Here is a 27,131-nt window from a genome sequence, read left to right on the forward strand (position 1 = left end):
GCGTGGGAGAGCCGGGCGCCTCTCCCAGGGCTAGCGGACTCCTGCGCTAATCCAGAAGCTTGGGGCAAGCTGAGGTCAGCGCGCCCCAAGCTTCTGCGTGCCGGCAAGCAGTCCGCTAGCCCTGGGAGAGCCCCGGGGCTCTCCCAGGGCTACCGGATCGCTGCGCTATACCAGGAGCTTGGGGCGTGCTGAGCTCAGTGCGCCCCAAGCTTCTAGGTGCGCGCAAGCAGTCCGCTGCCGCCCCAAGCCTGGCGCACCCGGCAGGAGGTCCCACCGGGTGCGCGAGGCTTGGGGCGGCAGCGGACTGCTTGCCGCACCTAGAAGCTAGCAGTCCGCTGCCGCCCCAAGCCTGGCGCACCCGGTGGGACCTCCTGCGGGTGCGCCAGGCTTGGGGCGGCAGCGGACTGCTAGCTTCTAGGTGCGCGCAAGCAGTCCGCTGCCGCCCCAAGCCTCGCGCACCCCCTGCCGGGTGCGCCAGGCTTGGGGCGGCAGCGGACTGCTTGCGCGCACCTAGAAGCTAGCAGTCCGCTGCCGCCCCAAGCCTGGCGCACCCGGTGGGACCTCCTGCGGGTGCGCCAGGCTTGGGGCGGCAGCGGACTGCTAGCTTCTAGGTGCGCGCAAGCAGTCCGCTGCCGCCCCAAGCCTCGCGCACCCCCTGCCGGGTGCGCCAGGCTTGGGGCGGCAGCGGACTGCTTGCGCGCACCTAGAAGCTAGCAGTCCGCTGCCGCCCCAAGCCTGGCGCACCCGGTGGGACCTCCTGCCGGGTGCGCCAGGCTTGGAGCGGCAGCGGACTGCTAGCTTCTAGGTGCGCGCAAGCAGTCCGCTGCCGCCCCAAGCCTCGCGCACCCGGTGGGACCTCCTGCCGGGTGCGCCAGGCTTGGGGCAGCAGCGGACTGCTTGCACGCACCTAGAAGCTAGAAGTCCGCTGCCGCCCCAAGCCTCGCGCACCCGGTGGGACCTCCTGCCGGGTGCGCGAGGCTTGCAGACACTCGCCCGAAGCAGGGGGAGCCCTCCCGAGGGCTCCCCGTGCTTCGGGCGACAGGCTGCCGCCCCAAGCCTCGCGCACCCGGTGGGACCTCCTGCCGAGGGCGCGAGGCTTGCAGGCATTCGCCCCATAAGACGCACCCCCGATTTCCTCTTCATTTTTGGAGAGGAAAAAGTGCGTCTTATGGGGCGAAAAATACGGTAACTTTTAAGTTAATGACCAGTACTTAGCAGCCATTATCAGGTTGGCCTGGCTATTCCAGCCATTTAATTCCCGCTGGATCCAGGGATTCAGGGGGCTTGATTAAATTATAGCATTTACTAAATCCAGGAATTATGGGGAGTGTGGCATCTCCAAACCCTGGCACTTACAACCCATAAAAATATTGTATTGGGCATCTCCAACTGGACCTGGAAAGTAGGGCATAAATCGTGCTACAAAATAATACAAATAAAACATAGTGCAGCTATCATTTGAAAAGCCAGATATGACACTAGGATACAAAAAATGTGGCTATCACAACAACAAAAGCTAAAAGAAGAACCTCATATTTCCCCCTTGTGTTTTGTAATCAAAATAGCACACCATTAAGATGACTCAGGGATGGTAGTTCTTTGAAAAGCTCCTCCCATTACGCTGCTGTGCCCTTTGTCACAATAACAATATGACTATTCATGAGGATAGCTCAGGGTACTTCTAGCTTTGCAGTGTTACTGATAGGAAGGTTTGAAATATAATGTGTGTCCCGCTCTCACCCCCTCTCAAAATGACCATAACCCTTTTTTGGCAAAAAAGAAGAAGAGGAGACCATAAACCAAATGCAATATATAAATAATCAGTTTGTGTCAGACCTGTGTCAGACTGAAGCTTCTCTGTTGTCAATGCATCTTCCTGCAAAGGGGTGTTGTGGAGATAAATTAGATGATGTCCAGGGGGGATTTCTGAAAGGCAGCTCTTTGTCCTAGATCTTTCGCAAGTCAATCAAAAAACCACGAAAGCTCAAGAATTTTTAGGTTTGTCTAAAAACAACTTTTGGGTTTTCCTTAAAAGAGCGCATCAATGCTGTGGGTTCCCTTGAAAAGGCACAACAACTTCTGGGGTGTCCTGGTTTTTACTCTTTGAAAATTAGCAACCTTAGGGTATGGTCGTCATCAGCACTTATGTAGCACATTTGAAATTTCACAGTGCTTCACATGCATTGTCGCAGCAGTCTTTACAACCACCCTGCAAAGTAGGCCAACACAATATCCCCATGGTGCAAATGGGCTAAAAATGAGAAGAGTAAGCAGTCTGTGCACTAATAATATACTACAGAAACTACTACTGCCGTTGAAACCTTTTACAAACACACATTAAGGATTCTGTGCTGCTCTGCAGAACAAGGAACATAAAGAGAGACAAAACAGGAGAAAAGGAAGGCATATGCCATTCCCCAAAGGCAACTGAGGCAGAAAGAGAGATTAAGACACTTGCTGTTGCTCCCAAAGGGTGCCAAACTGGAAAAATATCCACAATTTACAGGCCAGTGTCTTAATCACTGAGTCTTGATTCCTCTCTCCCTCCCTTTCTTATTATAGAAGAAAGTACAGAAGAAAAATAGAAACTGAGGGTGTTTCTCAGAGGAACTGCCATGTTCTAAAAATAGGCTGAGACAGCTCCTAGAAATGCGCCGAAGAAATGACAGTAAAAAAGAAAGAAATGAGAGGCTCACTTGTGAACCTCTTGCCATTTGGGTGTCGGACTGGCAGTACAAATTCTGACCTTGGGAAATAACCCAGCATGACATTCAGTGGGTTGACACTATCAAATTTGATGCAGTCTAGCATCTCTACAGTGTGATCTTTCCACCATACTGAGCACCAGTTACTAAGACAATTCTCTGCCAACCTCATTAAATTTATACAATAGGTTACAGAGCCTAGATGTTTGTTCTGTGACTGTGGCACTGTAATACAGGATGCTAGTTATGTCTATATCCACCGGTGCCTGTAAAATAGATACAGATATTTTCCTTCAAATCATATTTGTAACACTTTAGAGATAGGCAAGCCCACACAAGAGAATTGTGCAGAATAATCTTCCAGGCCTCAGTCAGATTGGGGGGTGGGCTGAGTTATTTCACAGCGTGGTCGGAGAATAAAGCACGCCTCCCCTAAAATAGCCCACAAACCAGGCTTGCCTATAGAATGCTGGCATGCACCAAAAATATCCTTCAGTTACACCAAGATCTAGGACTATGGGATAAGCAGCCTCATATAACCAACATACTTAAGTGTAATTAATGTATGAAGGGGTTAAGACCATAAAGTATACTGTCCTGCCAGGCTTAGCTCACTTTGGGACGGACTAGGATCCAGGTAATCAAGCCTTTGTTCCACCTCAGTCTACCTGTAAAGACATCTGAGCTGGTTGCTCCAGGCTCAGACTGCATGCCTTTCACAAGCCACTCTTGACTTCCTATGCCACTAATTTAGGAACTTTCACCACTGTGACTGAGCCTGGTTTTACTGCCTGTGCAACTGTTTCTAAATGTTGTATTTTTTAAAGCACAAGAACTTGACCTTTGGATAATTTGTAAGTAAACCATTTTAACTTACCAAGCATGTGGCCTTTTTCAATGCTGGGGATTAGGGCAACTTTGGAAAGAACTTGGGAGGACATGTTTTAAAGGTCTAACAGCCTATATTTCCACACTTTACTTTGCTGCATATTTTGTGCTTTAAATCTCTGCTGGGGTTCTCTCACTAAAGACTACTTGCCCCAAACTTGGATCTTGGCATCCAGGAATTCTCTTTTTGTACCTATTTTTTCCTTGAACCAACCTAGTGCCCTCCAGATGTTTGAGACTGCAACTCACAGCAATATAAGCTAGCAAGTGTAGTTGGTGAAGGCTGGTCTAGGCCCATCCTTTCCAGTGGTTCCCCCAGGAGTATACAAAGATGGGAACCTCCCATTTGCCAGACACTCCTAGACAGCTCAAAGGGCTTGGATGCTCCTATGTATGTGCACCATATTCAAAGACAGGACCATGGGAACTGTATATGTAGAACCCACTAAGTCTGTAGAAGTATGTGATGGTGATAACTTATCATTTATATGCTGCTCATCTGACTGTGAAACCATACAGACTACAGCAGCTGGAGAAAAGAGGTAGCCAAAATGGAGGTAGATATTTTGGACTCCAAATTCCATCATCCCTAACCACTGGCCATGCTGCCTGAGGCTGATGGTTGGGAAAGGCTGATCTACAAACACCTGACTCTTTTGTTATGGTACCATCATTGCTATTGTGGTTTAACATAAACTTAATATGCACTTTCTGTTATGGGGTCCCCAACCCCATTTTATCCTCAGAAGAAACCCTGTGGAATAGGCTAGGTTGAGAGATAATGACTTGCCCAAGGCCACCAAATGAATTTCCTGTATAAACAGTGATTTGAATCTGGTTCTTCCTACTCCAGTGAATTATCCATTATATCATTCTGGATTTCCCAGCCCCATGGCACTACAAAGCGTGCTCCAAAAAAACCTGGAAATTCCTAGAAAAGCGTTTCATCCTATTTTAAACTACATTGTGGACATGTATATTAGAAGCACTGTACATAGTGGGCTAACTCCATGCCTGCTGGAAGTTGATCTTTCTTGTTGATCCTTTGCATGTGGTTTGGTTATTGTGTACACACCCATCCAAGCATGATCATTACAATTATGGGTGCTAGTGGGGGTGCATGGTTGCCGAGCTGCTTTGATTAATACAAAAATGGAGGCAATTGTGAAGAGTGCAAAGAGGAAATAAAACAAGCATATTTGAGTATTGAGTAATCAACTCATAAATATTTGTGTGGTAGAAAGGAATGATGGGCGGTCAGGTACACACTCATATCCAACCTACCAACACTTTTTATCACATGGGTGTGGACAGGGTGATAAGCATTAAGACAAAAGAATAACTTATAATACTTGTTCTACCCAACTGCTACCAGACTGTGGAAAGAGAGAGAGAAACCAGGTTGAGAATACAACTAAACCTGTATAGATTTATATTTTTTAATTCAGTATATTACCTTCTTATAACGACTAGTCTGATTTTACATGTTGAGGACCATGCTGGAATAAACCAGCAAAACATTGTAAACCCATAGTTTCTGTTTGGTAATAATCAATATTAACAATATTCGATTAAATTGTAAAATGTAGTTTACTTTGAGGTGAAGTTCTTTTCTTTTCTTTTCAAGTACTCTTTTGATATGCTGTATGGACGTAATTCAATAAGTGATGCTCAGTTTCGGAGTAGTAGTAGTAATAATAATAATAATAATAATAATAATAATAATAATAATTTATTATTTATACCCCGCCCATCTGGCTGGGCCTCCCCAGCCACTCTGGGCGGCTTCCATAAAAACCAAAAATACAATAAAATATCACATGTTAAAAACTTCCCTGAACAGGGCTGCCTTAAGATGTCTCCTGAATGTCAGGTAGTTGTTTATCGCTTTGACATCTGCTGGAAGGGCGTTCCACAGGGCGGGCGCCACTACCGAGAAGACCCTCTGCCTGGTTCCCTGTAGCTTTGCTTCTCGCAATGAGGGAACCGCCAGAAGGCCCTCGGCACTGGACCTCAGCGTCCGGGCAGAATTATGGGGGTGGAGACGCTCCTTCAGGTATACTGGACCGAGGCCGTTTAGGGCTTTAAAGGTCAGCACCAACACTTTGAATTGTGCTCGGAAACGTACTGGGAGCCAATGCAGGTCTTTCAAGACCGGTGTTATATGGTCTCGGCGGCCACTCCCAGTCACCAGTCTAATCCAATTTATCATCAACTCAACCTGTCTTTGTTCTTTTAGTCCAGCTTTCGCCAGATGTCTTAGACTACAAGGCCCATCATCAGCCCCAGCCAATACAGGTGATGAGCATGATAGTCCAAAACATCTAGAGGGCACTAGGTTGGCAAAGGCCTCTCTAGCCTAATAAATTGTGTTGGTTTAGCCATTATGGCAAACACCCACACTTTTTATCAAGCCATTTTAATACATAATATTACTGACAATCTCCACTTCCCCACAGAAATATGCCAGCAATTTTTTTTAAAAAAACTTCTTTACATTCCCACCTCACCAGGCCTTCAACTAGTTCATTAAGAAGAACATCAGAGGTAAAGAATTTTCATATCCTAAACATGCTTAGATGTTGCTTAAGAAGTAGCAAGAAAGAGAAATAAAGTGACAGTTAATAACACACCTGCTTTCAGTTCAGAGATCTACGCCCTCCCATCAGATGTCAAACAGATAAACAACTATTTGACTTTTAGAAGGTATCTGAAGGGAAGTTTTTAATGGTTGCTATTTTGCTGTGTTTTAATATTTTATTGGTAGCTGCGAGTGGTTGGGGCAGCCCAGTCAGTTGGGTGGCATATTATTATTACATATAGTTTACATTTTTAGAATTCTAATTCTAATTATTGCCTATACCTTCAGGGGCTCTTGCAAGCTGAGAGTATTGTTGCGTTAAGGCTGGGGTGGTGAACCCCAGGCCTTAAGCCAAACGAAGCCCTCCATTTCTGTCTATCTGACCCTTGAACTCTATCCAGGCCACACCTCTTCTTCGTCAGGTTACACCCCTCAGCAGCACTGCTTTGTATCCTCCTTGAGAGCTTTTGCGTTGCTGGAGTGTGTCATTGAACTCCAATAATGCCTCTTGCTTGCATTCATGGAGGATAGAGAGGGGTGTGCAAAGGTAAAATTTGCATTAGTTTGCTCTGCCAAGCTTTGCCTCTTGCCTCTCTGGCACTTGGCATCTGACCTTCCAAAAGGTTGTCCTGAAGGGAATATGACCTTAAGGCTTCCAAAAGGTCCCTCACCCCTGCACTTAAGGCACAAAAAATCCTATTTAATTGTGTTTTAACTAGATCTTGGGCATTGATGATGTAAGTTAACAGCAGCCTTATGAGAAAAAGGTGTTAACATTTGTCCCAGTGAATCTGGAAATCACCTTGAAGTGTGTAAGATTGACAGCTCTGGCCAATTTAGATTGTTTGATGTTTATCCACACAACAAGGAAAGAAAGAATGACATCGAAGCAAGCTGTTCTCCTGACAACTTTTTTATCCCTCTAAAATGGAAGTGGCTTATGCTACAGTAGAATGAGCTAGATCAGGGTTCTGGAATGCTATCATGTTTTACACTGGAAAAATAGGCAGAGGAGATCAAAGCTTCCTTTAATCCGTCTTTACATTTCATGATAGATTCCCTTAGGTATGAGAACTCTTTACAGAGAAAAGGACCTTCAATCTTTGCTTATGAACTAGCTTTAGGAATGTGAATAAAATAAGGTTAGCCTATAGTTTAATTAGTTCTGAATCTTATAATGGCAGTGAAAAGGCCTTCTGTTTTCCTTAGTTTTCAATATACCGAAGGCTGACTTTTCCGACATGACAATGACTGCTTAATAGCCCCAAAGGAGCAATCCTACTCTAAGATAACTGCTTTTAGCTGCTTCCCCTCAATGAGACCCATGAGACAAAGCACAGATTTGTGCAGGATGTGAATGATCTAAGTGAACTTTGATGCACTAACTATTATTACAAACATGTTTTATGAACCCTGGCTATCTGCTTTTATTACATAATGAATCAATACAAGAAGTGTGAAAAAGCAGTACCGTGTTAGCACAAATAGAGCAATTCTAACTATAATTTTACCTTTAAATATGTAACATTTACATGTTCAATTGTTAGCCACATGTTCCAAGATACGTTTTAAGAATTCAACATTTTAAGATGGATTTTTAATGTACTATGTAGTACTGTTTACTTCCTTTGATCTATCAACTATGGCAATCACAGGCACACATAACTGGCCTAAAACCCTCTAAGGAAGAGTATGTGAAGCACTTTCACAACAGGCTGTGTAAAGCCGTGTCTGATCCATAGGCAGCACCATGGGAAAGTGCTTTCCCTGATCCTCAATGACCAGTCCTTTATGACTTTTCTTAAACTGCAGGGGAAGTAAAGCTCCTAGTTTAAACCAGGGGTTGGGAATGTGTGACCCTCCAGAATGTGTGTTGCGTGGCGAGTTCCCGCCCCCCACCAGGATAAATAAAGACACGAGACACCATAATTTAAGGTTAAATGGGCGAATTAGGCCACAACTTTATTGAATTCAGGAATGAGAGGCATTGGCTTAGGCATTGGTCCTATCGACTATCCGGCTCCAGCCCATTTGCTGGAGACACGGGAAGGGTTAACACCATAGAGGGGGAGTCTCCTGGTGAGGCACGTCAACTAGGAGCTCCCCCGGGTCACCGCTCGGGGGCGTGCCTTTGGCCCACACCTCCATAGGCTTCGGACAGGGCCACACCCCCCGGAGTCCTTTATCGGACCACCCTTCGTTCACTGGGGGGAGGTGATGGCGTTCCTTCCCCCCCCATCCTCTTAACCCCTTCTTACCAATGCCTAATCGCCACACGAGCAATCGCTCGCCGCCAATACTCTCATGCCTGAAACCAATCCCTAATCCCCTTTGCTATGTCAGTCAGCCAAATATCATTTCCCGCATCCGAAAGATGCACACCATCAACCAAATATCATTTCAGCCATCATTTCCCGCATCCGAAAGATGCACGCCATCAAACCGGTAGAGGGCCTCGCAGTTGCCCGGGTGGTCAATGACCCCTCCACCCAGGGCTGCCACTCTACGCACCACCGCCCGATCCAAGGCTTTCCTAGCCTTATTTATGGCTATCGGGCACCTGCAATCTCTCCAAACAACCTCTCCATCAACGAGGCCCAAATAATGGTGACGTTTGGGTAAGAGGCCTTAAGTTCCTCAAAGTCACTAAAGATATGCCACATCAAGTCGACTGCCTTTCTGTAAGCCAAATCATTTTCGCTGAAGTGGATAACTAAAGCATCTGGGGGGCCCTCCACTGCCGCTCTGGCCCTAATTGCGGGCAACATTTCGGCCCAGCGCATTCCCCTCCGAGAGATCCAAGATATATTGATGTAGTTAAGGTACGGCCCGAGACCGGAATTGATGGCGCGGACCCTGGCCCAATGCACAATGCTGTGCCCGATTATCCAGATGGGTGCCCTCATAGCTCCTGCACCCTAGGTCCTCGTTAACGGCATGGTTTCTGTTGAATAGTGGGTAGACATGGCAGACGACACAGCGATTTCTCCAAAGCAGCTCTTTATTTTGTAAGCTGGAACAGAACTGAACAGCAAACAGCTCAGCCGGCCTGCTTTTATAGGCAGCCGGCTGTCAACAATGTAGCAACAACAACCCAGGGTTTCCCGCCTAAAATAACTGACGTGGACCTGAGTGAAAACTACATACACAATACTCCTGGTGGCCAGGGTGAGAACTTCAATACATAACAGTTTCTATCCCAGTGGACAGTGCAGGGCCTATAATCCCAATGTGCACCACAACGTCACCTGAAAGCAAAAGAAGGTAACAAAGCCAGGTCAGGTATACTGTGAACAATCACAAGGCCTTACGAATATATCCCTTAAATGCATCAGACTTCCACTGCCCCCAAGTCCTTCATCCTTTCAGCTGAGAGTCCCAAATGCACTGCTGTGGTGGCGGCCCCAATCCTAAAGGAGTTAGCCACAAATTCAGCTGAGGGTAAACCGCAGGCAGCAATCACCCTTCGCATACCGCGCGTGGACTGATGCCGTGCAGGCGGGAGCCATCCAATGTATGAGGAATGGACCTGAAACGGTTGGTCTCACGTACATGAAATGCTTAGTGTCCTTTACTGCTGATCGGTTTTGGAACATTGGACATGCAGGACTAAATTGGATCTGAACAAGGTCAGGTCTCTCAAACTACCCCAGGCGGCGGAATCTGGTTGGCCCTTACAAACCACTTCACCACTGCGCATAGCGCGAAAGGCAATGGAGTATGCAGCTGAAAATAACCAGGCCTTGTTCTCGGACCAACAGATACTTCTTAATTTATTTTATTTTTATTTTTATTTTTATTTTTATTTATTTATTTATTTTGGAATTGGCATAGAATGTCATAAGTTAAGGGCCTTCTACCATCACTTTTAGGAGGCTGCAGCCTGCACCAGCCCTACAGTGCTCTTCACACTAAGGAGACCACACCAGGGTCTAAGGATTGACGCCTACTGGATGTTTAAGAGTCTTTGCTGCATGATCCAGCACCCTCCAATGTACCAAGTATTGCAGAGCTTCAGCCTTGGTAGGAGGTGTGCCAAGCCTAGGATTTTATAATTTTCCTTGAGGTGTGTCAAGCCTAGCTTCTTCTTCTTATTATTATTAATTTGTTTGTTTGTTTAATTTATTTATTTATAAATTTGCCTTGAAACGCCATAAAGTCCAACCACGCCTTTTTATAAGATCTAAGCGTGGACGGGGCTCCTGAAGCTAATACTCCCTTCAGGACATCACGTTCCCAAGGCTCCAAAGGTGCTCCCGGAATGGCTGTGGCAATTTGCTGCGCCTTGGCATCTGTGATTCCATTGTTAACCCTAGGGGTAAATTTGGTAGAGAAATAGATGTTTAATTCTAAGCACAAAAGGACAAAGGTCCGGGGCAGATTTGCCACTCTATGAGAGTGCGATAATTGCTTTGACAGGACACTGACAACCGTTTGATTGTCGGTCCAGAAGCATACCTGGTGATTCCTGAACTCGTCAGCCCGCGAATGCCATTGTACTTTTCCAGGAACTTTAACCCAACCTTCAGGTCTGACTTGACCACTTTAGAGAGGCGCACTCAGTGTTGTGGAGCACGCAGTCCCGCAGGGGTTGGGAATGTGTGACCCTCCAGAATGTGTGTTGTTGGAATCCAACTCCCATCAGTCCCATTAGGGATGATGGGAGTTTAGCAATATATTAAGGGCTACACGCCCTCTATCTTGTCAAAGTATCCTAGAAGGGCGAGGAAAGTTTGGGGTTGTGTGCCATGAGGTGTGTGTCTGCAGACTCTAATTCCCGGCCACTGCACATATTGGAGACAAGTGTACCAATCCATTTGGGGATTAGAAGAAGTGCTTCCTGCCTAATCTCAAACTTTAGAAGTCAGATGTCTCATGCTATGGTGCTATGTAGGGGGTGGGATTCCCTGTTTTTTTACCTTCCAGGACCCCAACTTACACATTCCCAGGGATGGTATCCAAATAAGTCATTTTCAGAGCAGACCCTCTGAAATGAATGGAGTTGAAGTAATTTAAATCCAGTGATTATAATTAGTTGTCCATCAGACATAGCACTATTGTATGAATCAAATGAAGATCTTCTAGTAACTGAAATCCAGCCACTTTCCTCCTCCGAAAGCAAGGACAGCTTATGCTTTGTTTTCCACATCCATGCACCTGACTTTGTCTTTCTTCAAGGGGTCCTTTTATAGAGTTATTATAAGCCTTTTGATGTTTTAACTGATGGACAAGAGGAAGCCAATTCAAATACAGCAATACTTTCATTGAACAGTAAAGCATATACATTCTCCACATTCTTCAAATTCCTCATCCATTGCTTCAGCACAGCATTAATATTTGACCTTATTAGCCTCTCTCTGTATATTCTAGAATAACAACAAGAACATTTCAGTATGACTGTCAGCACAGGATTACTAACCCAAATGCAGTATAAGCAGTAGAACACTCCAAATGTCATAATATGCTACCGGAGGAGGGGGTTCTGTTCATTCTCCTCACAATAAAATAATGCAGCTTACTGGTCCATAAAGTTCTGATTCTGCTCCTTGTATATTAACACATTCTCTGGAAAAATTAGTCATATTTTCAGGGTGCAAAGGGAGCTCTGCCTTTTTTTTTTAAATGACAAATTTCATTAATTTTTAAAGTATCAGAATAAATAATTAATTACATATCACAAAGTGTAGACATAAAATTACATCTCCCATCCCTGGCCAGTCCTAACTCAATGTCCCACCAACATCAACAACAATAGAGGAATTTGAAGTGGGGGGGGGGGGGAGGGAAAGGCTAAATCAGTGTGAGGCTAAACCAGAACCACAGTTCAATGCTGCTTTCGTCTCTTGTTCAAATAGCTCAAAAAATGTCTTCCAGATTTCCCCTGCTTTCATATCTATAATATATATTTGCTTGATCCAGTATGTCTTCTGTCCAACATTCTATTGTTGAGCCTCCTTAGATTTCCATTGTTCCTGTGACCTGATCAATTTAGCATTTGCTCTGGTAGTAATGCGTATGCTGTGTACCACCCTCGTTCTCTTAGAATGGCAATGGCACCCAACTGAGAGGTGCTGAAACTGAGTTCCGACAAGTTCTGGCTGAAACAAAGCCCCGGCTTTATTTTCTTTCTAACACAGCCAAGGAAACCCTATCACAAAACAGTTTATATTTCTTGCCTTGTTGCAGAGGACTTGTTTGAATGCTGTTCTGATATAAGACACATACTTTGCAATAGACCAACTTTGACATGCCCTCTCCGTTTTTGATCTCATACTGAGAATGTAGTAAAGCTAGGTCCCCTCAGCTATGTAGAATTATATATGACAGCAGTAGATTTGTCTTTGAATGCAAGTCACTGAGGGATTTCCAGTGAAGCAGCAGCTAACCTCTGCTTCACTCTGCAACTCCTTCCTCCAGCCACTTTTTCCCAATATGATGTCTGCTACTGGCTAGGGGTGGTTGTGTTAGGGAAGCAACCTTGAAGGAGAGGCTTGTTAAGTATAATTGGTTTAATTGACATTGAAATGGGAATGTTTATCTATTGGTGAAAAGATTTAACATAGGGAGATTCCACTGAAGCTTTAGAAAAGCAAGAAGAGCGCTCTGAGCTCTTGGTGAGTTGATAACTAACTGATTGTTGCTTTCTGCTAGCTAACACGTGAGTGAGTAACCTTAGATCAGGTGATTAAGGTACTGAGTTGCAAATCTGCCATCTTGGAAAGGCGGTGGCTGCTTCTTTGTTCTCTCCCAGGCTGCATGGAAGGAAGATTTAAATGAAGCTCTCCAGGAAAACAGATCTAGGCAAAATGGATGTTGAAAGAGAGAGACCTTTACTTATAGGTCTGTTTGGATTATTTCATATTTTGTAAGATGCTGAGCCTATGACTTTGAATGGCATATGTCTTATGGAACTGTTTGAATGTATCATTGGATGTTTTAATTCTGTTATGAAGAAAGTTCTGCAAGTAAAGTTTGAATAATATTTTTATGATTCGGGACAAAGTTGCCTTCCAAAAGGAGTCAGTTCTTTTGCTTCAGACTGCACAATATTAATATCTGCAACAGGGCTGTGGTGAAACAGATAATGGAAAAAAAGAGTTCAGTACCCCTCTTCTGCCCTCCCTCATTATTTTTTTACTGTGGTTTGACAGCAATCTACATTTGAAGATAAAGATCTTGCATCATGTATATTTCCACCCCCAGAAGGCTAATGCTTCCAAGTCTTCCAAGTTGGAATATTATACTCCCTTCAGCTGCACCCTGTTGTTCTTCTTGCTGCATTTCTCCTCACCTCTCTTGAGAGCTGTTACACTGTTAATGAGTCATCTTCGCAATTTCAGCACTATTTGTTTCCTAGAGGTGAAGCAAAATGTCTCTTCTGAAAGCACATCATTCATTTTAGTCTTTATGTAGCACCTTCATGCCAGTGCAATTCACCTACTCAATCAGGCAACAGCGTATTGCTTCCTATGAGGACATTTTTGGGCTGCCATATCCTACCGCCGCTCTTAACAGGATGAAAGCCACCACAAGCTGACGGATGGCATGGTGACTCATCCTGTGAATGCTCCAATAGGTTCCATCAACCGATGCCTAGCTACTGTATGAAAGCCCTCTCAAGATGTGAGTGGAAAAAGGAGATGAAAGATTATGGTCTCAATAAAGAATAAAATTCACAAGGCCAGTCACAGCATTAAAAAAATTCAGCTTGAGTGGCTTCAACAAATCCCCATTTTGCCAAAATGGTTGTATGAATGAGTCTTTTACTTGCCTTATGTTCCTTTACCCGTGGCTTCCTAGAGTACTGAATGCAGTGGAAATTGACAATAAGCTTGATTACTATTCCGAAACTCCACAATCTCGTTTAATTTTTGTAAAAAATAATAATCACTGAGTCGTATCCAACTTCAGTTCTACTCAGAGTATATCTATTCAATTAAATTGACTAACTTATGTACACAATGTGGTTGGATACAACCCACTATGTGCAAAGCATTAATATGACAATGGTGGCAATTGTTTGTCACAATAAATATTGTTTTGGAAACAAGGCTGGCCTCCCTGTCCTCAGTTTGGATGCTTTTACTTCCATTTACTTGGGAGTAAGGCCTACTGAACTTGATGGGACTTGCTCCAGAGTGAGCCTGCATAGGATTGCACTGTTAGTCTTCCATCACATTTGCACATTCTTACTATGTGCTTTCTCCACTATACACAATCCTCTTGTTTTTTATGCCTATTCTGGACAATGAATGTCATTTTTGTTTTGTTCTGCTACATAAATGCTGCATAATCCTAGATTAAATTTGATTTTAGTCTCATAGGGTTAAGCTGCCAGTATTGTAATGTGGCCTTTTATATCTCCCAAGGAATTATTGAGATCTGTAACTGTTCAGCATGTGAGTGTGGGTGAATGTGTGCAGGTGTAGGTTGACTGAGGTACAGAATGTCTGCTAACCTGGGGCTCTGGGGGAGTGGCATTTGCTGCTCAGCATGGCCATGGTTGGTCCAGGGGTGCCACCATTTTCCTGCATGGAGGAGGAGATGGTCACTTGATGCCACCCACCTCCGACCACACCTGTTAAATCATCAAGACAGGAGTGAGTTTATGAAGCTGGATTTAAAAAAAAGCAAGCAGCTCTATGCCATTATTTACCTAATGCATGTAGGGAAACTCAGACCATTGATCAATCCTAGACTATTTATCGTTAGCTGAAACCACAGCTTGGTGTGATGTCTGAAATGAGCTATATTTACATACAGGTCCAGAAAGAAACAAGTTCTGCAGACAACTGAACATTGGCAAACGTTAAAAACAAGACTGGCTGTTTAGATTATAACTGGATTTAAAAGGTAATTTTTAGTATGTGTGTGTGTGTGTGTGTGTGTGTGTGTGTGTGTATAGTCTTAGGCAATTAAGATGTATAATTGATGTAATTGTATACTGAGCTTTTTCTTGATGTTTTATATATTTACTGGAAATCTGTTATATTTAATTTTCAAAAAAGATTATTGAAAACCAGAAAGGGAGTTGTAAGAACCAGGATGGGTGGGTCTTGTTAATAAGTTAATGCATAACAGTTTCTTGTTTGTATCTGAAGCTTTTGCAAGGTACTGGATGAGCAACAACAGGTCATAGCTAGTCAAGGAGGATATTTATTTCATGCATTGGTGGGGCTATATGTGGAAAGGGCTGACATGCAGCAGACATTAAACAGCCCTGTTGCTCCAGATCCAGTTTTAGTTAGGAGTTATGAACTAGCTTGATTTTTTCTGTCTTGTAAAACAGCTTCCTGTTTGCCCTAAACAAACTCTGGCAAAGCTCTGAGAAATCAATGACATCTTTTTGCTTGGAGGGTGGGATTTGATAATGACATTGAATTAGGAATGTGCTAAATTTCTTATCCTTGATACTGAGGCTTGACAGCTACTACTGACAATTCTTCCTAGAGAATGGCAGTTACAATAATATATCCACCCCACAGCATTTGGAAGTTGCGAATAAGCTAAGAAGATCAGACGTGAGGTTCATTGTATGACCAATCTGAACATCTCACACAAGGTTATCAATAATAAAACTTTATTTTTTATTAAATTTATATTTCACCCTTTCTCCCAAAGGAGCCTAGGGCAGCAAACAACAAGTGATAAAGCTATAAGAATGCCTTAAAAACAATTCTAGTAGAGATGCAAACTGGGAAAGAGCTCAGCTGAAAAGGGTTGTTTAAGAAGGAAGGTCTTTAAGAGGCACTGAAAAGACAGCACTTATTGGCACTTGTCTAATATTTAAGAGAAGTGAATTCCAAAGGGTAGGTGACTGTCAGGGAGTCTTGATAGCAAACGAGCGAAGTTAATTAAATAGAAGATTTATTGCAAAAACAGAGTTCACCAGAATCACGATCACAGCCATCCGTCTATAAATCAAAGATGTCCCTTCTAAGGAGGGTGTTTCCAGCGAGACCAGAAACAGCCAACTTCCTCATGTGACGTATTCTGTCCCATGCACCTATACCTTGGACTAAGGGGGCCAGCTCCCACCCCTTCCTCATTCTCTGAAACAGTACTTCTGTGGTCCTTCCCGCTCTCTGAACTGCTTTCGTTTCTAGGCCCTGCATTTTGTCCTTCACTAGCACGCTGGCAAGCTGGCTGACTCTCCGCAATTTTATCAGTTGACATTCCTAAGAGCAGGGGAGTTGGCTCTCGGTTATAATCATCCTGCCTTGAGAGATTAACCCTCTCTCTTCCTAGCTACTTCCTACACTGGGAGCTGGCTGCAAACTTTCCCTGAGGGCTGGCTCATTCATGACAGCGGCACAACAGAAAAGGCCTGATTCCTATGCTGAGCGGAGAACTCCTGATATGATGCTATCTGCAGGGGGCTCTCATCTGCAGGGCATAGAGATCAATTGGGTATATAAGAGGTGAGCTGTTCAATGAGATTGTACATTCCCAAAAGAAAGAGGAAACAGATCAAACAGGTTAGGGTCCTGGGCCCCACTGACAAAACTTTGGAAGGTGTTGTCTCAGCTAATAGCTGGGGTCAACCAAGACCTTATGTAGTCCAGCAAGGCCTATAGAGCAGTTGCCACCACCTCACTGAGGAGCTGGCTGTGGCAACTTAAAGGATCCTGTCCAGTTCTGCAGGTGTCAGTCTGGAGGGGAAAGAGGAGGTGCCAAAGGTCCTTCCTGTGTAGAGATGCTTGCATTTTCCTTAGGGTAGAATAAGGGGTCAGGTTCTGGGATTATTGCACTTACTAATCTCCATCTAGATCATTTTTGTTCTTTGTTTGTACCATATGAATAGACAATTTAAATGAAAGTGTAAAATTGTGTCTTCAAGGGCGTCAGGGAAGACCAAGTGTTTCCCATTCAAAAATAACTCTATTGCACAGGAATTTGGAGTTTAGCTTGAATAGTTTTTCAAGGTGATCATGACATATCATGTCCCGATGCAGTTTTTGAAAGCATGATAACTCTAATATCAACATTTAAATTAATGTTTCAGACAGTTTGATAACACCTGGGCCAATAACAATGAACCATAATCAGGAACATCTCCTAACCTTCACCCTTGCCATCCTGTGTGTTTATGTATCTCCAGCTGAAGATTACACTTCCTGCATCTGATGAAGTAGACTTTAGTCCATGAAAGCTTGGGTCATAATAAAATTTGTTAGTACTTAAGGGGCCACAAGACTGATCATTTTGCTGCAACAGAATGATTAATATGTCTCCCCTCTGGAAATTCTACATTGTTATAGATGAAAATTTTCCTTTTACTGTTTAAATAAACTTTCTTACACTTTGTTTTTAATTCTAAAGCCAAGAGACCTGATGGAATTTATAAAGGTTCCTCGTTGTCTGCTTTGGTGTTATTAAACAATCCAACTTGTTGCCATGGAGACAGAAGAACTAGAAGAGGTGGAAAGACACAGTAAGAAATCAGTCCATGGTCATTGGAAGGATAGTTCTTCGCAGGCAGTATCATGCGTGGACTTGATCTGCAATGAGGAGTCAGAGGCTTCTGACCATGTGACTGAGAAGGAATCACCGACGCACTACATTCCGATTCGAAGAAATTCCAGGTACTACCGCTCCTTCAGACTTCGGAACAGAGGGAAAGCGAGGAGCAGCAGAGAGGTTCAAACTGAAAGTGTTGAAGGTAAGTAGTCTAAGTAGTTACTCTCCCTTCTTTGCCCATTGAGACTGAGAGTTATGGGTAAAAGTATATAGCAAGGGTTGGGGGAGAGGGTTTACAGGAAGAACAGCGAGAGACTTCTTAAGACTCTAGAATCTGGGTCCCTGCCTTCATACACTGGCTGCACCTACTGGATATCAAGTTGCTGCAAGTCTAAAACTGCAAAAACAAGAGAGGAAGCCAAACGGGATGAGATCTGATGCCATTTCACTTACAATGAAGCTCTGTTTGGTTGGCAAGACCCACAACTAAAGAAGGAATGAACAGCAAGAACAAGCAAAATATTTTATACAAATGGGAGTGTCTGCTGGAGCAAGAGACATATTAAGAGCACAATGCTAGAAAAGTTTACACACAAGTCCATTAAGTGCAATGGAACTTACTCTTTAATAAGTGTGTTTAGACTGCAGTCCCGAGAACCAAACACAACAAGATTATTGTTGTCTAAACCACACAGCAAAGTAATTAATAATACTTAGCTTGCCTATAGCACATTTTAGCCATTCAAAATTCTTCCTCTACGTTATCTTGATGATTGTTGTGCTTCTGCTAATAAACTTTTCTTTGACACCAGGTAAAGACAACTTTTATTGGCATAGAAATGGGTTTCTCACCAAAGAGATAGCTGTTTTTTGTTTCTCCTTCTGGAAATGAGCTTAGATAACAAATTACCCCATCCTAATGCCCTCTCACAGAAGACTGGGCCCATTCTTTCTTGCAATATAACACACAAGGCAAGTATCTTCCCTTTCTCCAAGCAGATAATCACAAGACTAAAAACTTCTACTTAATATGCTGCTCCAGTCATTGTAGTATGGTATATGGACAAAATGAGCTCTTTTGTATGCTAGGGCAGACATTTCTCCACCCAGTGAATGCAGTATACAGCAAGGCTAACAAAACAGATTTTCTCATCGAGTCACCTGAGCTCAAGAGAGCCTCTGCACCAAACTTGGTGCAGATGAGGAGAATGTGACCTACACACAGCACAGATTCATAACAACTGTAAAGAAGGACATCACTGCCTGTTTCAGTCCCAGCAGAATCTATTTGAAAACAAGCTGATCTGCTACAAGTTACAACTTAAATCTGTGTGGTCTGACCAGTTGCAGTCCTACCTACTCTCTGCTGTTCCACTCCTGAAGCAGCAGCTACTCACCTAAAGAACTAGAAGAGGAATTCATGACGTCTTCAGAACGTAACAGGACTTCATGAAGAGCCAGGGAATCTCTCTTTCACCTAAGCTAACATTTATTCAGACAACTAGCAGAGAATTATCTTCAGCCTTCATACCTCAATGGGTACTGTGTGTCCCTGTAAAGCCTAAATCTTGGGCATATGGAGAACCTCATTTTGCGGCAATAACTAAAGTACACGGACAGCAACGATGGGTGAGCTCTTTTATCTTACATTTGAGATATCTGATGTATTGTTTGTTTACAGAACTGCGCCAAGCTGATCCTACTCTGTTTATGTAGAACTGGGTCTGGGCATTTGCCCCTTGCACATGGGCTCTGTGTTCACCTGCCCCCCCTCTTATTTTGGGGTTCTGGTGAGAGAAAGCAGTCTGGAGCCAGTTGTGGTTATGGGTTTGTCCTCCTATCCCACCCACCCAAATGAACCAGTGAAAAGGCTGAAAGGGCAGAAGTAGCAGCATGATTAATCAGCTGCTTCCTGGCTATAATGTGCCCCAGTATCAAGGTCAAATGTCTCATACATCAAATAGCAGACTGGCTCAGGATTTACACTTTGCAGGTAGAAGAGGGTAGAGAAGGGCAGACAGGAAAAAGCTCCACAATCCATTGACAGAATGAAATTTGTCACAGAAGAAAGGCAGAATGGTAACTAGTAATTGTATGTAAACTGAATATAGTTATGTAACAAATAGCTGGGGAAAGTTGGGCTGCTTATCACTAATTTCTTCACAAAAAAAATTTACTTGATCCCCCCATTAATCCTGTGTAAAAATGCTCATACAACCATGTTCAGTGCAGCAACCATAATAGCAATCAGTGCACTGTCTGGGAGAAATGCTACATTTTCCAAATAAAAAATACTGCATTTGCGAAATGTGATATTCTTGCTACGTGAGTGTATCCATCAGACACGAAAGTGTGCAACAAATGAGGAAAAATGCATATTAACATCAAAGTACATTATGCTGGTAAAATGGTAAAGTGCATCATTTTCATTCCCATCCTCCCAAATTTTAACAAACAGCCATGAATCAGATGAGATCATGTCTGGTTTCTTGTGGGAACTTTTTCTGGCTCATTTTGATGGAAGCATGTAGGACTTTTATCATTCTGTTCCTGGAACAAAAAGCTAATTTAAAGCCAATGCCTGAGAATATATCTCTGAGCCTTCTTTCTCAATAATGAAACTAAGTTCTAGGAAAGCTTCCAGGAAACTAAGGGCTGGGATTTCTGCAAGGTAACAGCCACAAGCTTACCTATATATATATATATATGTATCAAGTAGTCATGTTTTTGTAAAAAACAACAACAACAACAACAAAACTGTGAAGAAATGAATCAGCCACAAAACAAAACTCTCAACCTCTCTTTTTTCTTAACTGCAAATATTTTATAGAACTGACAGAAAACATTTATTTCTTTATTTCAAAGCCTCACTAAAAAATGGTAATACCAGAAATGAGCTTCTGAACAAAGACGAATTGTTACGCATATTTCACAAGGGCCTGTCTCTACATGTAAAACGAGATATGACAGCCGCAGAAGAACAATGGTTGCAAAGGTAAGGAAGAAAGCAATTTCCGTTGAGATACAGAAGGCAAAAAAAAAGATAAAATGGGTTTTAAATGAGTATCAAATGGATTGGTCAAATTGCGTGCAGCACTTTCACATTCATTACTTTATTCTGCAGGTTTAATTTTTCCATTACTCTATAAATATGTACAGGCATCAGTTGCTTGTTTTCTTTTTTATGCAGCCCTTGTTGGATAATGATGGCTATAGGCTGCTGTAGAGCTCTTTCTCCCCAGTTAAGAGAGGTAGCACAGGAGCCAGAGGCCTTCCTGGTACAGCTATGGAAAGCTCTGTGAAAAGTATGGGACAAAAAATGGATTCTGGGCATGAGGAAAGACTCCACAAGGAAGGGTGTTTGAAAAAGGGTGAGGGGCTGCCAGCTCTGCAGGCAAGGGTTGACATAGCCAAGCTTCTAAGCTCCACGGGGTGCCGCAGAAAGAATGTCGGTGGTCAAGGGAGCCATAGACTCAAAACAGTTGGAAAACCTCTGGTTTAGGAAGTGGCAGTTCCTTCTTCATGGACTATCCTCTCCTCCCCAACCTCTGTAGACCACATACATTGCAGAACAAAGTGTTGGCCACAGACAAGCCTATCATCTATTTACAATCAGAGAATGTTAGCTTTATAGCTCGATGAAAATGTTGACCCAGTGTGTGGCAGCTGTGGAAAAGGCAGATCCCATGCTAAGGATCATTAGGAAAGGAACTGAAAATAATACTGCTGATACCATAATGCCATTATATAAATCTATGCTGAGACTGGAATACAGTGGTACCTCTGGATGCGAACGGGATCCGTTCCGGAGCCCCATTCGCATCCTGAGTAGAACGTAACATGCAACTGTTTGTCTGTGTGTGCATGGGTCGCGTTTTGCCGCTTCTACGCATACCTGTGATGTCATTTTGAGCGTCTGCGCATGCGTGAGTGGTGAAACCTGGAAGTAACGTGTCCTGTTACTTCTGGGTCGCCGCAGAGCGTAACCTGAAAACGCTCAACCTGAAGCATATTTAACCCAAGGTTTGACTGTAATGGAATCCTCAAAAAGGATGAGTTTTCCTCGCGTCCTTTGAATAAAACCATTTGCCCACCTCATTTCTAATTCCTTTCATGGAAAAGGTCTAGAAAAAGGCAACCAAAATGATCAATTCTTTTATGAGGAAAGGTTGCTTTGGTCATGGGAGAAGTTCCATGTGCCCAGTCACTTGGTGGGTGTTCTATGAGTGCAAGCAACACTCTGCTTGTTCCCTTCCACACCACTTCTTGACTGTTATGGGTCATGGAGTACAATCACCTTGTATTAAGATTTGTAAGCTGCTTCATGGCTAAAAGCCACCAAAGTCGCATACAACTGGATAAAATAATGATGTCCCAGTTATCTGTTTAGTAAGGGGAAGAGAATGGGACTCTGACTACTGCTGCAACAGAGGGTGGTAGTATCAAGGCTACTGTATTCTTGAGTAGTTGTTTGAAAAAGAATTACTAAAGATTTCAAATATTTGCAAAATTGTTACACCATTACGATGCAGAATGCCATTAACTTACTGGCACACTAGGTGAAACTATTAAGCCTAAAGTTAAAATACAGCAAAAAAGAAGCAAAAAATAAACAAATTCTGCCTACACAGCTAAAAGATAAATACATGATATATATCTGAAGGTCTCTGAAGGGCTCTGAAGGTCAGCAGACTTAGGCTTTATTGAATTCACCGGGGGCATTAATCCTAAAATAAAGCATTTTGTAGATAAAAATACCATGCAGTATTTCCTTCTCCATTTCAGATGTCAAAATATGAGTGTCTGTGACCACATGAACATGTTCTGTCTTTAAGCTGCTGCATCTTAAAGATATCTGATCCCTATCACATATAAAGTTTTGCTTTGATTTCAAGATCAAGGCCGGATTGGGATTCTGCTGTCTTAAGCCCAATGGTCAAATGATGATCAAAACTCCACTTCCCATGCCCCTCCCATCTGCCTCACCTCTGTTCCCTCCATCATTTTCTTTTAAAATTGTGTTGCAAATAAATGTAATCTTAACTATACTCTGGCACTGCACACACAACTTGTTTTAAATAATTGGTAGTTCTGTATTAGTCCTTGTAAGGAAGCCCTGTAACATACCCCCTAAAAATCTTCTGTTCCTGATTCATTGACTAGTTACAGGAATAAACAGTCCAAAGTTCATACATACTTGGCAAGTCCAGAGAACTTTAGCTGCATGTCACATTTACTGCAAATCCAGCCCAGTAACCGCCTGTCCCTGCCTTGAATTAAAGACAAAAAAAACCCTCAGTGCCTTCAAAAGAAAAAGCTGATTCCTCTTGTGGTGTTTTTTTTAATAATGTATTTGCCCACAAAAAAGTAAGGACAAGAAAAATGCTATTAGCCATATAAAATTCCTGCATGTTATTTAGAGAAATGGCAATGCCACAATTAAGTATGCAGGAATCCTCCTTCCCAATAAAGTTATGCTATATATCCCTAGCTAAATGTTTCTTTCCACATAATTCCCCAGATGTTTTGCAAAAGCAGGAGTCTCCAAATTTGACCTGAACTTGAAGGCAAAATTCAGTGCCAATATAGGGTTATGAGTTGACCCACTCCCCACTAAGGAGGTTCATTAGACTAAGGACTAAAGTACACCATCTTGGCAAATCTGTTTCTAACATTTCCTTTCTTGCAGAGGGAGGAGGCACAAGGATGCTTTCCTCCAGCAGGGTTTACTTCAGGTTTCAGAAACAAGACAGCTAGGAGGAATGATTAAAAATGGCCTAGGGGCAACTGAAAGGAGACTTGGCAGGCAGGGAACTGCCTCCCACAAGCTGATTCTCCTCTGCAGTTTCCCTAATCCAGTCCCTAAATTAGCAGGAAAGGGAGGAAAGGGGCTAGGAATGTGCTGTAGGAAGGAATGTCCTGTAGGAATGTCCTTCAAAATCCCTTAGATGGTTCACTTGATTTGGACTGTCCAAATTCACCTCCAAATTCTGCTTTTGGCTGACTTTAGTAACGATTCTTGTTACATGATGTAGATGGAAATGTTCTCATTAAAAAAAACAAACAAAAAACCCACCACAAATATTTTAGCATAATCTGAGGTATATATTTCCTCTTGGTTTGAATGAAAATTCCTTAGAGGAAGTTTTTAACACCTTGTAGGGTGTTTTTTCCACCCCTTCTAAAAATTTATATCATGACAGATATAAATGAACTAACCTCAACAGCTAAGAGAGCTACAGCAAATTACATTTAGCAAATGTAAATAGGATTTTAAAATGTAAATAAGCTGTCAGTTTCACTTTTGCATTGGAAAGAAAAATCCCACATACCTGAAATACACAGGAACTGATGTCAGAAGTAGCCGAATTGTGAAGGAGCTTAAGGATTTACATGCAATCACTGGGGGGGGGGGGGAGAGAGAATAAATGAAGATTTTAAAATATGTATTAAGAAAATTATTAGGAGACTTTGAGCTTCTCTGCTGAATTATTTATATAGGTCATATTTAAGCAATTGTATAGGACAGAATCCAAGCAAGAGCATCATAGCTAGTTCAGCTTTCCCACCTCTGCCTTACTCTTGAGAGCTATGTTCATTCCCTAAATCTATTATGGATGGGTAGACTATCACATTAATGTCACTGACAAGTTACTTCATATATCATGTAATTGTGGGATAAGATCATGCAAAAAGAGATGCCTTTGGCTTTGCATAAAAGGGTAGGGTAGATCTGGAGTCAAAGACAATCATTCTTCTAGAAGCACTAGTTATACCAATTTAATTACTTTTTTGAGGTGACTGCTATCTAACCTGCAATATTTATGTATAATAGAATTTAACAGAAAAAAATGCATTACAAAACCGTAAAAAGGTCAACCAATTTAATAGTACATAAACCAATTTAGCAGCACATTGTTAAAGAACTTGGCCAGATGCACTGAATTGTTATAAATGTAAAAACTAGGCATCAGTGAATTGAATTTTCCATTAAAGTGTACTCAAGTGCAGAGATTAAAGTTAACTGATCACTTTGCTCAAAAAATGTGTTACTGGATGATAACACTGGAAGAAATAACGTCACAATTCATTATTATCCATTTGTGGTACAAAGGAGTAATAAGGCATTTTAGAAGTAATTTGTTCAAATGCAATGATGGGATAGAATCTTTAAAGAGATCAAGTATCCAAGGTCTAAATAATTTTAAATTAGGTATTGGAAACGATCCTGCTATATTTTGCTGTATTGTTTTTCAACAGATACCTGGGTAGTTTCAAATCCAATCTTCTACTGTGCACATTTTTATTTCTTCCTCTTTACTGTTTCTTCCCTTTTAGCTGGCAGTCCATTAGCACACAACTTCTATTACTACTTTTGCTTAATCAAAGTCTTCCTGCTTTCTTTTACCTCAGAAAGGAAGTGGTATACTGTACACACCCGTTTCCCATTACCCTATGCAGTACTCCTCAAAACCCAAATTCAGGTAATAGACACTGAATCCAGGTTATGCATTGCAGTCAGGTTGATTCCTGGTTCATCTAATTGGTTCTTCGGTTTATTCATTTATTTAGTAAAGGATTCCTTTCTACATAACCTTTGCACGGCTTCACTCATGCCTATAATCTGAGGTTGGTTCTAATATCAGGATCGACTCCCACAACCCTATCTTCCATCATATATGTGACTTAGCATTATCTCTGCAGGAATGCTGGCAATATTATGAGGGAGTCTTCATATCTTGTGACTAGACCATTAGACCAAAATGCTGTTTTTCAGACTTTTCTAGTAATCAGTGCTTTGAATTGACTGCCAAATTTGAAGTTTCTATATTTTGTGGAAACACAAAGAATTTGGGTACCTTCATCAGTGTAAGTGAAGCCCAAGCATCTGTATGGAGATCTACATTGAATTAACGTACAAATCAAGAAGCACAGTAGCCATATTCAGTGAGTGTACAATTCAATATGTGCTACAAAATAAGTAATTACTTCCCAGTCACAGAACCTTTAATTACTCATACAGAGATTCATACAACCTTTTCCTTTGAGCCACCCTTTTCAAATATTAAAGACAGTGGAAATCTGGCTCCGTTCTCCTGCTGAAGGATTGAGGTCTACCACCACAATTTGTCTCAACCTGTCCATAATTTACATAAGCCTTATGGTTGGCGGGACGCAGCTGGTGGGAGTGCAGGGAAAGGGGAGTCGCCGGCAAAGCTGCGCAGCTCCCCCACTTGTTGGGGCGCCCCTGAGAGGCGGCGCCTTGGTGCAACTAAGCCCTATGGGAAAGACGGCTCTGGATGGAGATTAAAAAGGAAGCCACTGAGGCAGTTACGTCCTTGTCCCTGTCCGCTAGGAGGAACCTCATTTGGCTCTCTCTCAGAGCCGTGGGTCGCAGGCCAGCATCTTGCTCAGCATCTGTTTGCGGAGTTTGCTGCCACCTTAGCTAGCGTTCATCAATAGCGCTCTCCTCCATGAATTTGTCTTATTCTTTTTTAAAGCCATCTAAGTTAGTGGCCATCACTGCCTCCTGTGGGAGCAAGTGAAGAAAATCTACTTTGAATCCCTGGCCTCTTCATACTCTGTCTCTCATACAGGGTGAGTCCTTTAAAAGAGGCCCCGTGGATACAGAGTACACATGTTCCATGGGGCCTCTTTTAAAATACTCACCATGTACTAGGCTGTAGCTACCCACAAACTTGGGCATGCACATATGCCCCTCTATACATAATGCTTCAAGAAATGTACAATGTTCCCACATGCTCATGCTTTCTGTTTTCCCTCCCACATTATCATGTCCTAGGCCTAGGGTGAAGAATCTCAAGTTTCCCATCAGCAAGAATATTACTAGGGCTGCCTCACTGAAATTTCTTCAACTTAACCATCCAATATTTACTTCCATCCACTAAAATTAGCTGACTGGAACATAAAACTTATCCAAATGCACAACCCACCCTGCCCTGCCCCTTTTATGAGCTGCCAAACCCCTCAAGTAGCAAAATCATTTTAACCTTACCACCACCCCTTGTTTCTCAATTGCACATACAATATGGGTCAAACTGTGTGCTCAGGCAATACCAGTATACAGCTAAATTGTTCATGTAACTTGACCCAAGTGGATACCAATTTAAGTGAAATAATTTTATCCAAACTGTTCTAATACAGTGTGTGTGTGTGTATCTAAAATATTAAAGTATAATTGAAAAATAATTGACTTTTCTTTAAACCCAGGAATACAGATATAGGTTATGTAACACCATTGCCTATATTTCATAATTCTTATTTCCTACTGTTTGCATAATTTTCAAAGAGGCAAATGAGAACTAGCCTTTATACAAAATGTGCCCCATTTCTGAGTTTTTCTTTCAATTCTCAAGCTTGGCATAAATACCTAGAGGAAGATGTGTTTGCTCCAATTTGGCACATGAAATAGAAATTCAAATGCTGATGTTTGAAAAATATCTCTGAATCAGAACATATAACATTGAAATCCAAAT

General features: G+C 42.5%; 1 protein-coding gene across 7 annotated transcripts in view; it reads left to right on the forward strand.

Moving 5' to 3' along the window:
* The window catches only part of NGEF (neuronal guanine nucleotide exchange factor), a 63,392-nt gene that overhangs the window by 3,844 nt on the left and 32,417 nt on the right, over nt 1–27,131 (forward strand). For 3 of the 7 annotated variants that reach the window (XR_014526794.1, XM_083505649.1, XM_083505652.1), the window contains exons 2-4: nt 14,938–15,027; nt 17,497–17,836; nt 20,500–20,629. Coding sequence is in view for 5 of the 7 variants with exons in the window: in XM_083505649.1 (XP_083361775.1) it covers nt 17,572–17,836; nt 20,500–20,629 (395 nt within the window). In the remaining 2 variants the exon portion in view is untranslated. Of the gene's footprint in view, nt 1–14,937; nt 15,028–15,624; nt 15,737–17,496; nt 17,837–18,937; nt 19,264–20,499; nt 20,630–27,131 lie in introns of those variants that run through there. The other 4 variants (XR_014526793.1, XM_083505650.1, XM_083505651.1 and 1 more) reach the window with 3 other exon arrangements.

The sequence above is a fragment of the Podarcis liolepis genome (genome assembly GCF_965112155.1).
Source record: "Podarcis liolepis genome assembly, chromosome: 5".
NCBI classification, from domain to species: Eukaryota; Metazoa; Chordata; class Lepidosauria; order Squamata; family Lacertidae; genus Podarcis; species Podarcis liolepis.